General features: G+C 38.0%; 1 protein-coding gene across 1 annotated transcript in view; it reads left to right on the forward strand.

Annotated features, from left to right (window-relative positions):
- Positions 1-404, forward strand: part of LOC107616730 (bifunctional 3-dehydroquinate dehydratase/shikimate dehydrogenase, chloroplastic-like) — a 15,176-nt gene extending 14,772 nt beyond the window's left edge. The window contains exon 11 of the mRNA XM_016318664.2: positions 187-404. Coding sequence (XP_016174150.1) covers positions 187-230 — 44 coding nt within the window. The 3' untranslated portion in view covers positions 231-404. The remainder of the gene's footprint in view (positions 1-186) is intronic.

Genomic DNA, 18,346 nt, shown 5'->3' on the forward strand with positions numbered 1-18,346 from the left:
TATTTATCAGAATCTATTTTTTATAATTATAAATTAATTATTTTTTATTATTAAAATTATCAGTATCATAATTTTTTATGGTCAATTTTAGTACTTTAATTTTTTTCTTCTCACTTTTAGGTTTTCTTTAACACTTTAACATTATTTTAGTACTAAAATTAACTTCATGTATGTTCTTTCTCACAGCTCCAAAGCAAATCATTAGGGATGTGTTTGCAAAAAATATATGAGAACAGGTTCTGATGCTTGAAGTGATGCTGATTAATTAGAAGTTGTTTCTATTAAGTATTAATTATATATATGGAACATTTTTCAATTATTTCATTGCTCAATTTAATAATACATTCGGGATATTGGAGACACATTCTATCGAACAGAATTAAGAATGTCATTTCGTATTTCAAGTATTAGGTATTTCATATATTATGATATATAATTGCCTATTAATTAGATTGATATTATTGATATTCTTATTGAAGATAGGATATTAAATATTTATTATTTGATTTCCCTTTTACTTGGTCATCACTTCATCATCTACAAACAGATGATATCTTGAATCATGTTACATAAAATCATCACACAACAACAATAGATAAATGTATTTGACATTTATTATTGATTATTATTATGAATTCTAACATGATATTAAAGTCATGATATTTTGTTTAGCATTTTAAAATTGTGTTGTCTCAACTTCTCTATAAATAAAAAATTTTATTCATATTTCCATCCGTTTTATTTGATTATTTTTTGATGTTTTGATCGCGACACAACCATTACCGCTATCTTATTTTTTATTTGTCTCAGTTCTTTTTTAATGTCTGTTTTATGCCCTCGTTGTTATAAGCTCAACTGAATCACCTTTTTAATACTTGATTTGTCACTAGCACTCTAGTAGTACCAATCTTTTTGTGTTTTTGCGGTTTCGTATGCTTTTTGAGTTATGGCAGTTCTGTACATTCTGGCAATTTGATTTACACCTCGAGTTCTGACAGTTTTGTCTGCACTCAAAATTTTCCAACAATTTCATCTGTATCGTGAGTTTTTCTAGCAGTTTCATCCATACCTAAATTTTTCAACAGTTCTCACAACACCAAAGTTTTAGAAGTTTTGTCTGCACCCTGAGTTTTGTCAGCTCTTTTTGCATTCTGAGTTCTTACAATTACATATGTTCTCTGAGTTCGTGCAATTTTCTTATTTTGTTGTTTTTTTAATAAGTTACAAACTCAAGTTGTCACTTGCATTTGAGAGAGTGTTACAGGATATTAAGATATTTGTTTGATATTAATTGATTCTCTTATTAATGATAGGGTACTACACGATAAGAAAAACACTGAATACCGTTAGAGGTTAGCAGCGAATTTACGGACAGATTTATCGGCAGATTTTGCAATAAATTTGTTGGGTAAAAAAGTTACTGTCAGTTCGGTTTTTCAAGGATAAATTCGCAAAAATAATTGGAGGAAAAAAAAGAAAAATTGGCGCAATCATTATCATCGAATTTAGGAGAGAAAAATCTGATGGTAAGATAATTAATTGAAACGCGCCAAGGTCACAGGTTGTGCGTTATTGGCAATTGATTCGGGGTGCATTGCCGATTATATATGTGTGTGTGCGCGCGCGTGTGTATATGTCACATCTTTCTTAGTCTAGACTAACATTTTGTTATTGGGTGCGTGCGTGCGTGCGTGTGGGTTTGTGTGTGTCACATCTTTCTTAATCTAGACTAGCATTTGTTATTGTATTAAATTAAGCATGCAAAATGGCAATCATAGATTTGATAAATGTTGTGATCTTCTGGTTTTAGTCTCGATGTGCTGGCTTCAGTCTTCCAAGAATTCAAGTGTTGTGTTGCATTCTTGATTATTATTTCTTTTTGAGCTTGTTTGTGAGTTATAGAGAAGTTATTATAAGAAATTATAAAATTTTGAATTTTGTTGGTTTAAAATATTCGGGGGTAAATAATTACCGGCAAAGTTTTACCATCGGATTTATTCTGCCACTAAATCTGACGATAAACAGATTATCGATGAATTTTTTTGATAAATCTAACAATATTTGATGACTTTCTTGTAGTAATAGACATTTATTATTTGATTATTTTTTAATTTGTTTATCACCTATAAATGAGTGGTACAATTTTTTTCAAAGGTGGTGAATTTATTCACTGTAAATAAAGATCTTCTAAGTATTACCCCCAATTCATTCGCAGCTCGCACGTGACCTCATTAAAGTGAAAATACTGTGAACGATTTCTGAGCTTTCCAGGCCCAAATCCAACTCATTTCTGATCCTATTACATGCAGAATTGAAGAGGAGTCAAGGGGGGAGCACATAGTGGAGTTTTGATCATACTTTAGTTAGTTTTCTAGAGAGAGAAGCTCTCTCTTCTCTCTAAAATTAGGTTAGATGTAGATTAGGATTTCTTAGATCTAGGTTTAATTCATGTTTTGATTTGCTCTTCCTTTACAAATTCTTGTTCCTCTATCTTTGCTTCTCTAGTTTAGTATTTTAATCCTTGTAATTGTTTACTTTGTTGTTGATGAACTCTTGTTTATTTTATTTTTCTTTAATGCAATTTATGTTTGATTTTCTTTATTGTTGATTTGTGTTGTTATTGTTAATTTCCTTGCAATTAGTAGTTATAGATTTGCACTTCTTGCAACTTTATCTTGCTTTTCTTTTATGTCTTCCAAGTGTTTGATAAAATACTTGGAAGGATGTTAGAGTAGATTTTTGTGTTCTTGGCTTGGGATGGTAACTTAGGTGAACTTGAGTTGCTAATGTCCAAGTGCTTGATAATTGGTGTCCATTGACTCTAGCTTCCACTAAGTTAATTAGTGAGTGGCTAGGACTTATGGATTAGGATTGATGTAGCTCATTTGACTTTCCTTCACTTGTTAGAGGATGACTTAATGAGATTGATCCTTACAATTATCCTTTTGTGGTTAGTAACAAGGATAAAGATCATTAACCATCAACCCTTGTCAAGACCTTTTTATAATTTGAGTTCATTTACTTTCTTGCAATTTATCTTTTATGTCTCTTATTCAAAACCCCAAATACTTGTCCCATGACCAATAATAAGAACACTTCCCTGCAATTCCTTGAGAGATGACCCGAGGTTTGAATACTTCGGTTTTTATTTTTATTGGGGTTTGTACTTGTAACAAACAAATTTTTGATTGAGAAATTGTTTGTTGGTTTAGAACTATACTTGCAACGGGATTTCATTTGTGAAATTCTTTACCGACACGCAATTTTCGCTCATTAAAATGGCGCCGTTGCCGGGGAGTTGCAAATGTGTGCCTTATTATTGGTTATTGTATATATGTAAATATTGTGAATAGTTGCTCTTTTGTTGGTTTGCTTCTTTGAGTTAGTAGTTAGATTTTATCTCCTTGTTTTTTTAGGTTTTTTTTTATCTTTTCACTATGAATTCTCACCCTTTTGGCTATGAGTTTGGTTACAACTATGTTGTAGGACGTGGAGATTATAATGAAGATATGCACCAAGGATGGAACAATCAAAGGTGGGAGGAGTGATGAGAGAAATCTTTGATGGTATAGAATTTCCTCAAATGAATTCTCGTTGCAAGTATAGTTCTACACCAACAAACAATCCTCCCAATAAAAAATTTTTTGGTTTTGTCACAAGTAACAAATCCCAATGAATTAATAACCGAAGTATTTGGACTCTGGGTCGTCTCCCTAGGAAACAATGTAATGCTTAATTATTGGCTATGAAGGGGTAAATGGGGGTTTTGGTTCATGAGATGGCAAGAAAAGTAAATTGGCAAGAAAAGTAAATTAAGCAAGTAAGTAAAGAAGGTAAGTAATAAAGAACTCTTGGCTAAGACTAAGGTAATTGAGATCACCATCCTTGTCAACAAACCAAATATTGATAATTGTGAGAGACCAACCCATTAAGTCTACTTCCCAAAAGCTTTAAGTACGTAATATTTACTCCTAAACTTGAAATATGTCAAATAGGTTTGATCACATCCACCCTTAAGTCCCAACCTACCTACTGATTAACTTAGTAGTGGGTTAGCGTCAATGGGTATCAAATTGATCACCAAAGGTTCTCAAATCACCAAGTCCATCATACCCAATGACTCAAGTTTACCCAATTCCCTCGGCTTAGACCAAGAGTTGACAAAACTACTCAAAAACTAAAGAGAACATTTCGTTAAACACATAGAGTGCAATAGAAGTAAACATCATAAATTACAAGAATAATAAAATCTAAAACAACTACTAAGTGCAAAAAAAGTAAGAACACAATTCAATTCATCAATAAAAGAACATCAACATCAAAATTGCATTAAATGTAAACCAAATCCAACATGGGTTCATCATCACAAAAGAGAGTAAAATGAGAAATTAACATTACAACTAAGAGAATCTAGATGTAGAGATGAGGTATCATAAAAGAAGCAAGATGAGATCAAGTAATTAAACATGGATTTAAGACAATCTAACCTAATCCTAACCTAATTCTAGAGAGAAGAGGGAGCTTCTCTCTCTTGAAAACTAACTAAAGGCTCATGTTGGCTAAACTAATTGCTCCCCCTTTGCATGGACTTCAATTCTGCATGAAATACACTCAGAAACGAGTTGGATTTAGGCCTGGGCAGCTCAGAAATCGCCCCCTGCGTTTTGCCTTTAAGTGGGCCACGTGAGAGTACCGGCGCGTACGCGCCATGTGCGTGTGCGTGTCGATTGGCAAATTCTCCATCCGCGTGGACGCGGCATGTACACGTGCGCGTCTATAAGCGAGACTACTTTTGCGCGTGTGCGCCTTGTGCGCGTGCGTGTCCTTTGATGCATTCCCAATCTTTGTTTCTTCATGCATTCTCCCCTTTGTATGCTTTTCTACTCATTTCTTCCATCCAATACTTGCCTTATAAACCTGAAATCACTCAACACACACATCAAGGCATCGAATGGAATCAAAGTGAATCAAAATTACCAATTTAGGGCCTAAAAAGCATGTTTTTACACTTAAGCACAATTCAAGGGAGAATTATAAAACCATGCTATTTTATTGAATAAATGTGGGAAAAGATGGTAAAATCCCCCAAAATAAGCACAAGGTAAACCACGAAATCGGGGTTTATCAAATCTCCCCACACTTAAACTAAGCATGTCCTCATGCTAAAATTAAGAAAGAAGCAAAGGGTATCACATTTATTCAATGCAAACTAACTAAATGCAATCTATCTACATGCAATCTATTTTCATGATGTAATGGCTTAGTCAAAATAAAACAATCTCCAAGAATATACATGCAAGCACAAGGGCTACGGCATTAGCAATCAAAGCAAACCACAATTGGATTGAATCTTTGAAAGAGTTCACAAACTTGCAAGAAAAGATGATCATGGGTGGAAACATGTAATTGAGCGGTCGAACCCTCACCGGATGTGTATCCGCTCTATGCACTCAAGTGTATAGGGTTGATTCACTCAATTCTCCCCCAATCATGCTTTCCAAGACTTGTTTTTTATCTAACAATCAACAATTACTTTATGCATGCATACAAATGTCTTGAGGACTTTCCATAGGTTGTAATGGGGTTAGGGTCAAGGTAGGATGCATATGGTCAAGTGAGCTTGAAATTCGAATCTTTGATTAACTTAACTTACCACCTAACCTATGACAACCTAAACAAATCTAAACAAACCTAGCTATCCATTCTTCACTTTTTCACACACTCATGCATTTCCTTTTTGATTACCACACATATGCATTGAATTTATGAAACATTAAACTTTGGGACATTTTGTTCCCTTTTTGTTGCAATTTTTTTTAAACTAAAATATATACAAGAACATCAATGCATATGGTTTACACATGATTAATACATGAGTATGTACCTAATTCCTAAAAATTTTTCAATAAAAATATAAACACACTTTTATCTCTACCCAATGTTCCCAACTTTCCCATATTCTAATGATGAACACCCTCACTAGCCTAAGCTAATCAAAGATCCAAACAAGGGACATTTATTGTTTTTCACTTAAGCTTGTAATGTGCTACAATTATGAACAAATGGGTTAAGCATAGGCTCAAAATTGGCTAACAATGGAAGATAAAAGGTAAGCTATTTGGGTAAGTGAGCTATTTGAACAATGGTCTCAATCATATAAATGCATGTATACACAAAATAATGGACATAAAGAATCAAACAAATCAAAGATTACACTCATAGGAAGAGAATAATGCACACAAGAATGAAAGTAAGTGGTCATGTATGATGTAACCACACAATTAGGCTCAAATCTCACATGCTTGTGTTCTTTGCTCAAAACATGATCCACAAGTGCATAATTCAAGCAAGTTCTAAAATTTTTTTTTTCAACCAATTGGGTGGTGCCCTAAAAATGAATTTCTTGGAAATTTCTATCATGTTGACTAAGCTTATTCTAATGCAATGTTGTGATTTAGAAAATTTAAAAATTTTCCCTAGTTTACCCCCTTTTCAATCAAAACACAATTCTTATACAAAAAGGGTTAACTAGATTTTTTTTACAACCCCAAAACACTTTTCTAATCACAATCAAAACTAAGATGCAAAACATATATATATATATATAATAAAAGTGTGCAACTACCAAAATAAAAGTATCCACAATAGCAAATATGTACAGTAATCCCAAAATGATCTAAAAGATAAAGTGCAAAATAACATAAAGTAGTAGAAACTAAAGATGGATCTCCGAAAGTTTACCACATAAATGCAAACACCGGTCACGAATGGTGACCTCCTCACACTTTAGAATCAAGCATCGTCCTCGATGCTACTGCTGAAGCTCGGGATGGGGGTCAACAATCGCACCGGGCCGTGGCTCAGGCTCAGGCTGTGGGACTGGGACTGGCTATGGCTGTGGATCCTCAGGAGGCTGCTGGACCTCAGTGGTGACCTGTGTCTCTGGTGGTGCATCCTGATGAGTCGGCGCCTCGTCATGCTCCTCACCATGCTCCTCTTCTTGATCCTGCTCGTCGGAGGCGGGAGAGTCTGGGAGCGGCGGTAGCTCGATGCCCTGTGATACAAACACCTGGTCGATGTGGTCGAGATGTCGCATGACATGACGCTCGAGACGCTCCATGAAGCAAAGTAGGTGCTGCACCAATAGATAAGTCGGCTTAGGTGCTGGTAATGGTGGTAAGGATGCTGCGGCTGCTGAAGTAGAGGGGGGTCCTGCTGCTGCTGCTGATGATGAGGGCTGAGCTGCCTCCTCCACTACTCTGGCTTGAGAACGGAGTTTGGGTGCGGGCTTCTCATGCACCCACCCACCCCATGGAATGGTAACCTCCTTGTCGTCCTCATCTGGGGGTGGTGGTGTCACGTCATCATCCTCCCACAGAACATCAGCCATCTCAATCATGCTGGTGACCAGCGTAGGGAATGGCAGGAGGCCACGGATATGCGTGTGCCATATACTCTGTCTGATCAGCCGGGGGAAGTTAACCTCCTTCCCCTCCATCACACACCCAATCAGAACCAGCATATCCATTGGAATCTCTGAGAAGTGAGTGGTGGGGAAGACATAGTGGGCGAAGATATGCTGTCAGGTCTTAGTCTCCCTCGACAGATAGGTGAAACGCATCCCCTTGGGCTTCTTGTTCCCATAATCCATCACCCAGGGAGCATCAGGTGTTGCAATCACACGCTTAAGTGCCTCATAGTCAAATGTCATGCAATAGATAGCTACCTCTGCCTGCTTATAGGCGCAGATCTCATCAGGACGATGGTGGCAAAGCAGTGCATCCCCAATAGCATCCTCAGTGATCATATTCTCTCTACCCTGCAGCTGAACTGAGTCAAGAGCAGCACGGAAGAAGTTGTAATAAAATTCTCTCACCTATGAAGTGTTTACCCTCCCCAAATCTTTGTCAACAAAGTCCAATCCTAACTCTAGAATACGGGTGTTAATGGCACGCCTCACATCATTGGGAAGGAGCAGTTTTTTCTCAATGTTTAGATTCTTCTTCCAGAAGTTGGAGAAGCGAAGTTCACAGTAAAGATTTGGGAATTTGATTGGGTCAGTGGGTGGCAGCAGTTGATTTTCCTTGTCCACCTCATTCAGCGGATTCTTAGCATAATTTGCATAGGGAGAAGGGGTAGAAGCCTTAGAGCACTTTCTCTTCTTAGAAGTAGTGGCTATAGCCTTTCCTTTGTCTGACATCCTGAAAAACAGAGATGATACAATATAAGCAGATAGCCAAGCAGATATAAAGCACTCAAAGTAAAGCATATTCATGAAGTGAATATAGTAAAGAGATTTCTTGGAAAGCAAGCAACAGAATTCAGAATTCAAATCAAATTTCAAACCAAGAATTTAAACCACATTTGCACATTACTTGTTTACTAAGCCTAGAAAACACCAATTCCAAAATATTGATCAAAAGAGTTAAGTTGAAAACCAAAAGAAGTTAGTTGGTTAAACAAGTTAGAGTTAGAGATTAGTTGAAAAATCAGTGATATGGTGGTTACCGACTCAAGTCGAAAGGAATGTAAACGCATTCACAATCATGAAATGCATCAAGTCATTGATGATGAAATATGATATAGCCGGAAAGCAACTAATATGAAACAGACCATCAATCAATGTAAAGATCACTAGTGGTGTTGGTGAAATAAGAATTACAGTGAACAATGCACATAAGTGAAATTCAAACACCAAATTTCAGCGAGCCATGAATGTCACAAAGTTGAATAAGGGTTGAAAATTATATGTGCCATGTGACTAAAGGTAATTTGGGCGTAGAGAAAATGAATCACATTAGCCACACAGGTAGAAGAAACCATCAACCTTGTGAAAGTAAGCAAATTGGGCTCAAATTCAAATGAAGACCAATTTCATGGTCAATCTGAGAGTTTACTCAATCATGCAATGCATATAACAAGTTATCATTGCAAGCAAGTAAAGAGTATTAGAAGCATGACCAAAAACCAGTAAACATGCCCTTGAGGATTTTCTAAAACCATTTAGGCAACAAAATTATAATTGATACAGAAATCATCAAATAGAAGTTTGTTACACCCATCAAAATAATGTTACTTCATGAAATATGGTTTAGGAAAAATTCAGCAGTATTTCGGCAGCAAATTGGCTATTTTTCAAATTCAGATAATCAAGTCAATTTCATATAAACTTAGTAACAATCACAAACAGAAGCCAGAAGTGAATTCATATGAAAAGAGGTATGTAAGCCAACAAGCAGCACAAACAGCAGTAAGCAATATAGATCAATTCAGTTAGCAATAGATACCATTCTTTCTTGGGACAATGACCAAAACTCATGGCTTAAAACACAGCACCACATATTAAATGGGCTCAGAACAAATCAAGGAAACAGAGCAATTTCACACAGCAGCAAAAATTCAGATAAACCTAAATCCACTACTCAGCCCAGGTTCGCTAACCACCTAAGTACACTAAACTAACTAACTAATCTAACTATACTAATATTAACAATAAGAAGTAAGAGAAAGATAGAGTAGAGGTTCAGGTTGTGAAACCTGTAAGCAGAGCAGAAGCGAAAATTGGAGAAAATGGCAGAGGAGGTAACAAGGTGGTGCTGCCAACGGCGATGCCTACTCCGGCGACAATGGCGTCGCGGTTTCTTGGTAGCGGAGCGGGGGCGCTGTGAGAGAGAACCGAGCAGAGAGGATTGAGTGAGAGAGAGAGAGAGAGAGTGAAGAGGGTGCACGGCGATGACAGCGGTGGTGTGTGCCGGGATGCTCGCCGGAGGAAGGCTGGTGGTTGCGAGGGTGATGGTTGGCAATGGAGGGAGAAATGGAACATTGGATATGAGAGGGATGAAAGGGGGTTGCGCGAATGCGTTAGGGCTTTGCGTCCTTGGGGTAAGTAAAAATTTGAATCCGCGCGTGCGCGCACCGTGCGCGTCCGCGTGGGTGAGAAAATAAGGAAGTGGCGCGGAAGCGCCATATGTGCTCGCGCGTAGATAAGACAATTGGCGACGGGCGCGGATGCGTACGGTGCGCGTCCGCACGGGTGTGCTGGGCCAGAGGCACAAAAGGGGCCCAGAGTTGGCATAACTCTCGGGTCCGTTGACCTGGGTAATGCTAAAATGCATCGACGCGTGCGCACACTGTGCGCGTTCGCGTGGATGGTTCAAGCTTAAGGAATGGGCGCGGAGGCGCCAAGTGCGCCAACGCATGGGTTAGTGAAACACGAAGGGGCGCGGATGCGTACAGCGTGCGTCCGCGTGGGTCGAGGCACAGAGTTGGCCTAAAAGTGGCACAACTCTCTGGCCCTTGCCCAGAAAACTAAAACGCACAGCCGACGCGCGCGCGCACTGTGCGCTTGCGCATGGCTGGTTTTTTTTATGAGCATAAAAAAAACTCATAATCCTCCCAATCTCCTCTAGGACTCTAGTATAGTGGTAAGTATAGTGGTAAGTATTTCCGCCTGTCACGCGGACGACCCGGGTTCGATCCCCGGCAACGACGCCATTTTGATGAGAGAAATCTTTGATGGTATAGAATTTCCTCAAATGAATTCTCATTGCAAGTATAGTTCTACACCAACAAACAATCCTCCCAATAAAAAATTTTTTGGTTTTGTCATAAGTAACAAACCCCAATGAATTAATAACCGAAGTATTTGGACTCCGGACTAGCTAAGATGTAAAATCAAGCACATTTTGAAATATTGGGGATTTTTCAAACAAATTTAGGAAACTTGTAATCCAAGCAAAAATTCAAATTCAGAGAATCATCCCTAATTAAGCATAGAATGTATAGACATCTTAGCAAGCAAAACAAAATATTCTAAGACATAAAGAAATTATATACAATGGAACCCAATTCATTCATTCATTATATCTACAAGAGAATGGAAAGAGTTTACCATGGTGGGGTGTCTCCCACCAAGCACTTTTAGTTTAAGTCCTTAAGTTGGACATTTGGGAGGCTCCTTATCAAGGTGGCTTATGCTTGTATCCATCCTTGAACCTCTAAGAATGCTTGTTTTTCAATCGGTTGTCAGAAGTTCCAACCTTCTTCACCAAGCTTTGGTGAAGTTCTCTCCAAAATATGAGCTCCCAAAATTGATTGCTATGATGTGATCCAGGATCCCATACTTTGTTTTTGCACCCGTCTTCTAGTTGATTGCCTTGATTCCGTCCGGGTGACGAGAAAGCAGAATTCTCATGAACGCACCAAACTATCCTCCTAGACCCATTTAATTGAGCATTACACCAATCCATGCTCTTCAATTTTGAGCTTCCAACCATAATGAGTCTAGATTTACAACGCCAACCACTAAACATCCTCCTCTTTCGCTTAATCCCGCAAAATGCCCTAAGTTGGCCATCCATTTCAAGCAAACCATACTCAAGTGGGATAATAAAGCTGAGAGTTAGAAGTTTTACCACTCAAGCGAAGGATTGGACATCCATCCTCTTCTAGAGGTTTCCACCACTTGGTAAGATTTTTCAAGTTTCTCCTCTTGCCAGGCTTCTTCAAGTTCACATTCTTCTTTTCCAATTACTTTTATCTCTTCCCCATCACTCTAATCATAGATGGGAGGTTTAGTGAAGTCTACCTCATCATCAAGTCTAAGCATTGTGGGGAAGGGCTCTTTAAACTCGAAAGGATCACATGTTGATGCGGAATCATCATAGATAGGAGGGTCTGTTGCTTGGAACACCTCTTCCAGTTCTTCACTTACAATAGGTCTTGGGGGTTGCACATCCTCCTCAACCTTGCTTTCTAGTCCACTGGAAGAAGGCTCAACAAGGTCGTCAAAGGGATTGATCAATGTGGGCAAAAAATCATTGGTGATGGAGTCCACTTTTTGATCAATTTCCTTCAACTCTCCGTTTACTTTCGCAACTTTACTCTCCTCTTTAACATCCTTTATGTGATCAGCATATCCCAAACATCCACCCACTACTTCCTTGTGTTCGCTAATCTCTATTTTCTCCTATTGTTGCACTTCTTGCTTCAACTCTTCTTCCTCATCATGGAGCTTCAAGTTCATTCCTTCACCAAGCTCCTTGGTTGTTTTTCCACATTCAACAATGGCTTCTACTTAGGGTGCGTGAGCTTAGGTGGGATGTTAGGTGAGTCACGGCTTCTACCATGCTAGCTATCCTTGCTCTTAGCTCCTTAAACTTAGTTTCATCCTCCTCTTGTTGCCTTAAGATACAAGATTCAAGGTCTCTCAGTTCTAATATGAAGGCTTCGTCAGGAGGTGGTGGTAGAAGATAGGGTTCAGTGTTTGAGGGAAGATTGTTGATGTTGGAAGGTGGTTCATATTGGTGGAATTCTTGAGGTGGTGTATGTAGAATTTGTGGTTCTTGGGAGTATTGGTATTGGGATGGTGGTTGTTCTAGATGTGGTTCATATAGTGGTTGATATGGTGTGTATGAGTTATGGTCATATGGAGTTGAATAGTGGTGTGAGACTTGTGAGTATGGTGTATGGCTATATTGAGGAGTGGGATCACATGCATATGATGATTGTGGTTGACAACCACAATGAGGGTCATCACACACGTTGGTTGATACACATTAGGATCAGGATTATACCCATAAGAGTTCGTGGGAGGTTGTTGCCATGAAGGTTGTTCATAAGCTTGGGATTTCTCCCATCCTTGATTTCCAAATCCTTGATGTATATTCTCATTGGAGCTTCCATTTCCTACAACATAGTTTGAACTACACTCATAGCCAAAAGGATGAGAATTCATAGTGAAAGAGAAAATAAAAACAAAGATTAATAAGAAACAAAGAAAATAAAATCCTAACTAGCAAAAACTAGCAAACAACCCAAAATTCAAGCTATTCACAATATATACAATAGCCAATAACATAGCACCATTGTGTATCCCCGGCAACGGCGCCATTTTGATGAGAAAAATCTTTGATGGTATAGAATTTCCTCAAATGAATTCTCGTTGCAAGTATAGTTCTACACCAACAAACAATCCTCCCAATCAAAAATTTTTTGGTTTTGTCACAAGTAACAAACTCCAATGAATTAATAACCGAAGTATTTGGACTCCGGATCGTCTCCCTAGGAAACAATGTAATGCTTAATGATGAGCGGATAATTTATACGCTTTTTGGCATTGTTTTTAGTATGCTTTTAATATGTTTTAGTCACTTTTTATTATATTTTTATTAGTTTTTAATTAAAAATCATATTTCTGGACTTTACTATGGGTTTGTGTGTTTTTCTGTGATTTCAGGTATTTTCTGGCTGAAATTGAGGGACCTGAGCAAAAATCTGATTCAGAGGCTGAAAAAGGACTACAGATGCTGTTGGATTCTGACCTCCCTGCACTCGAAGTGGATTTTCTGGAGCTACAAAAGCCCAATTAGCGCGTTCTTAATTGCGTTGGAAAGTAGACATCCTGGGCCTTCCAGCAATATATAATAGTTCATACTTTGCCCGAGATTTGATGGCCCAAACCGGCATTCTAAGTCAGCATGGAAATTCTAGCGTCAAAACGCCAGAACTGGCATAAAAGCTGGAGTTAAACGCCCAAACTGGCACCAAAGCTGGCGTTTAACTCCAAGAAACGTTTCTACATGTGAAAGCTTCAATGCTCAGCCCAAGCACGCATCAAGTGGGTCCGGAAGTGGATTTCTGCATTATTTACTCATTTCTGTAAACCCTAGGTTACTAGTTTTCTATAAATAGGACCTTTTACTACTATATTTCACACACTTTTTCACCTTTCGAACTTGTATCTTCACGTTTGGGGCTGGCCTCATGGCCATGCCTAAACCTTTTGTTCTTATGTATTTTCAACGGTGGAGTTTCTACACCCCATAGATTAGGGTGTGGAGCTCTGCTGTTCCTCATAATGCAAAGTACTATTGTTTTTCTATTCAACTCAAGTCTATTTCTTCTCCAAGATATTCATTTGCACTCAAGAACATGATGAATGTGATGATTATGTGACACTTATCACCATTCTCACCTATGAATGCGTGCCTGACAACCACTTCCGTTCTACATGCAAACAAGCTTGAATGTGTATCTCTTGGGTTTCTAATCTAAGATTAGAACCTTCGTGGTATAGGCTAGAATTATTGGCGGCCATTCCTGAGATCCGAAAAGTCTAAACCTTGTCTGTGGTATTCCGAGTAGGATCTGGGAAGGGATGACTGTGACGAGCTTCAAACTCGCGAGTGTTGGGCATAGTGACAGACGCAAAAAGATCAATGGATCCTATTCCAACATGATCGAGAACCAACAGCTGATTAGCCGTGCGGTGACAGCACATTTGGACCATTTTCACTGAGAGGACGGGAGGTAGCCATTGACAACGGTGAAACCCAAAATAATGCTTGCCATGGAAAGGAGTATGAATGATTGGATGAAGACAATAGGAAAGCAGAGGTTCAGAAGGAACAAAGCATCTTCATACGCTTATCTGAAATTCTCACCAATGAATTACATAAGTATCTCTATCTCATTTTATATTTTATTCATCTTTTAATTATCAATTCTCCATAACCATTTGAATCCGCCTGACTGAGATTTACAAGATGACCATAGCTTGCTTCAAGCCGACAATCTCCGTGGGATCGACCCTTGCTCACATAAGGTTTATTACTTGGACGACCCAGTGCACTTGCTGGTTAGTTGTGCGGAGTTGTGATAAAGAGTTGAGATTACAATTGTGCGTACCAAGTTGTTGGCGCCATTGATGATCACAATTTCGTGCACCAAGTTTTTGGTGCCATAGCCGGGGATTGTTTGAGTTTTGACAACTGACGGTTTATCTTATTGCTTAGATTAGATAACTTTATTTTATTCTTCAGAATTTTTAAGAATGAATTCTAGAGTTTTAGATGGTACTTTCATCATCACAGGATCTAATTGATTCCCATCAATTTGTCTGTTGTATGTAATGTCTGCTGAAGCTTGGCTAGCCATGTCTAATCTTTTTAGACTAAAGCTTTAGACTAACATTTCATGATTCCTGGAATTCTTATTAAAAAATTTTGAATGTCTCTATTTTCTTTTCCAAAATAATTTTCAAAAAAACCAAAAAAATTAATAAAATCATAAAAACCAAAAAATTTGTGTTTCCTGTTTGAGTTTAGTGTCAATTTTTAAGTTTGGTGTCAATTGCATGTCTTTATTCTTCTTGCATTTTTTGAAAGTATGTTCTTGTGTTCTTCATTGATCTTCAAGTTGTTCTTGATGATTTTCTTTGTTCTGATCTTTAAATTCTTCTGTTTGGTGTCTTTTGTTATTTTTCACATGTATTTTCAAATTGTTATTGTCCCTAGTATACAAACTTCTAAGTTTGGTATCTTGCATGCATTATTTGTTTTGATATTGATTTTTCATGTTTAGTTTCATTCTGTTGTTTTCTTTCTCATCATCAAAAATTCAATTTTTTTTTTCAAAATTATGTCTTTTTAAGTCAATAATACAGAGAATTGAAAATTCAGAACATGCAGCAGAGGAATTACATAGAAAAAGCTGGGCGTTCAAAACGCCCAGTGAGGAAGGAAAACTGGCGTTTAAACGCCAGCCAGGGTACCTGGCTGGGCGTTAAACGCCAGAATGGATACCATTCTGAGCGTTTAACGCCAGGATGACACAGGAGGGAAGATTTTGTTTTTAATTCAAATCTTTTTCAAATTTTCATAATTTTTCAAAATCAAATATTTTTCAAATCATATCTTTTCAATCATATCTTTTCAAAATCAAATTCTTTCCATTATTTTTACTATTTTCGAAAATACTTGCTAACAACTAATGATTTGATTCAAAAATTTCAAGTGTGTTACTTTCTTGTTAAGAAAGGTTTAATATATGAATCATATCTTTTAAATTTCTTGTTAGCCAAGTCATTAATTTTAAAATCAAATCTTTTTAATTGTTTGTCAATCATATCTTTTTAAAACCATATTTTCTCAATCATATCTTCTCAACCACATCTTTTTCAAAAAAAATGATTTTCAATCATATCTTTTTGATTTCTAATTTCAAAATCACTTAATTTCTTTCTCAATTTTAGTTTTCGAAAATCATCAATCAATTTTTCAAAATTTCTTTTAATTAAAAACATTTTTTTTCGAAAAGTCTTCCCCTCTTCTCACGTCCTTCTATTTAAGGACTAACACTCCTCCACTATCAGCAATTCAGACTCTCTCTATAAGTTCGAATTCTCCCCTCTCTACCTCCTCCTTCTATTCTTCTTTTTCTCTGACATCTCAAGGAATCTCTATACTGTAACATAGAGGATTCCATATTTTTTTCTTCTCTCTTTCATATGAGCAGGAGCAAGGACAAAAGCATTCTTGTTGAAGCTGATCCTGAACCTGAAAGGACCTTGAAGAGAAAGCTAAGAGAAGCTAACGCACAACTCTCTGGAGAGGACCTAACAGAAATTTTCAAACAAGGAGAAGCCATAGCAGCCGAAAATAACAACAATACCAACAATGCAAAGAAGGTGCTTGGTGACTTTACTGCACCTACTCCCGACTTCTATGGGAGAAGCATCTCAATTCCTACCATTGGAGCAAACAACATTGAGCTTAAGCCTCAATTAGTTTCTCTAATGCAACAGAATTGCAAGTTTCATGGACTTCCATTGGAAGATCCTCATCAGTTTTTGGCTGAATTCTTGCAAATCTGTGACACTGTCAAGACCAATGGGGTTGATCCCGAGGTCTACAGGCTTATGCTTTTTTCTTTTGCTATAAGAGACAGAGCTAGAATATGGTTGGATTCACAACCTAAGGAAAGCCTGAACTTTTGGGAAATGCTGGTCAGTGCTTTTCTGGCCAAATTCTTTCCACCTTAAAAATTGAGTAAGCTTAGAGTGGAAGTCCATACTTTCAGACAGAAGGAAGGTGAATCCCTGTATGAAGCTTGGGAAAGATACAAGCAATTGATCAGAAGGTGTCCTTTTGACATGCTTTCGGAATGGAGCATCATAGGTATCTTCTATGATGGTCTGTCTGAACTGTCCAAGATGTCATTGGACAGCTCTATTGGAGGATCTCTTCATCTGAAGAAGACGCCTGCAGAAGCTCAGAAACTCATTGAAATGGTTGCAAATAACCAATTCATGTACACTTCTGAAAGGAATCCTGTGAATAATGGAACAAATCAGAAGAAAGGAGTTCTTGAGATTGATACTCTGAATGCCATATTGGCTCAAAACAAAATATTGACTCAGCAAGTCAATATGATTTTTCAGAGTCTGTCTGGCATGTAAGCAGCAACAGGCAGTACCAAAGAAGCTTCATCTGAAGAAGAAGCTTATGATCCTGAGAACCCAGCAATGGAAGAGGTGAATTACATGGGAGAACCCTATGGAAACACCTATAATCCTTCATGGAAAAATCATCCAAATCTCTCATGGAAGGACCAACAGAGGCCTCAACAAGGCTTAACAACAGTAATGGTGGAAGAAATAGGTTTAGCAATAGCAAGCCTTTTCCATCATCTTCTCAGCAACAGACAGAGAATTCTAAGCAGAGCCACTCTGACTTAGCAACCATAGTCTCTGATCTAATTAAAACTACTCAAAGTTTCATGACTGAAACAAGGTCCTCTATTAGAAATTTGGAGGCACAAGTGGGTCAGCTGAGTAAGAAAGTTACTAAACTCCCTCCTAGTACTCTCCCAAGCAATACAGAAGAAAACCCAAAGAGAGAATGCAAGGCCATAAACACGTCCCACATGGCCGAATGCATAGAGGAGGGAAAGGCAGTGATTTCCACTGAGGAAGACCTCAATGGACGTCCACTGGCCTCCAAGGAGTTCCCTAATGAGGAACCATGGGAATCTGAGGCTCATACAGAGACCATTGAATTTACTTCTGCCATTCATGAGCTCTGATGAGTATTCTTCCTCTGAAGAGGATGAAGATGTTACTGAAGAGCAAGTTGCTAAGTACCTTGGAGCAATTATGAAGCTAAATGCCAAAGTTATTTGGTAATGAGACTTGGGAGGATAAACCCCCCTTGCTCACCAAAGAACTGGATGACTTGACTAGGCAGAGATTACCTAAGAAGAGACAGGATCCTGGAAAATTTTCAATACCTTGTACCATAGGCACTATGACCTTTGAGAAGGCTCTATGTGACCTAGGGTCAAGTATAAACCTCATGCCTCTCTCTGTGTTGGAGAAGCTAGGGATCCTTGAGGTACAAGCTACAAGAATCTCACTAGAAATGGCAGACAATTCAAGGAAATAGACTTATGCACTTGTAGAGGATGTCTTGGTAAAAGTTGAACACCACTACATCCCTGCTGATTTCATAATCCTAGACACTGGAAAGTGCATTGATGAATCCATCATCCTTGGCAGACCCTTCCT

This window comes from Arachis ipaensis, chromosome B09, assembly GCF_000816755.2.
Source record: "Arachis ipaensis cultivar K30076 chromosome B09, Araip1.1, whole genome shotgun sequence".
In the NCBI taxonomy this organism is placed as follows: Eukaryota; Viridiplantae; Streptophyta; class Magnoliopsida; order Fabales; family Fabaceae; genus Arachis; species Arachis ipaensis.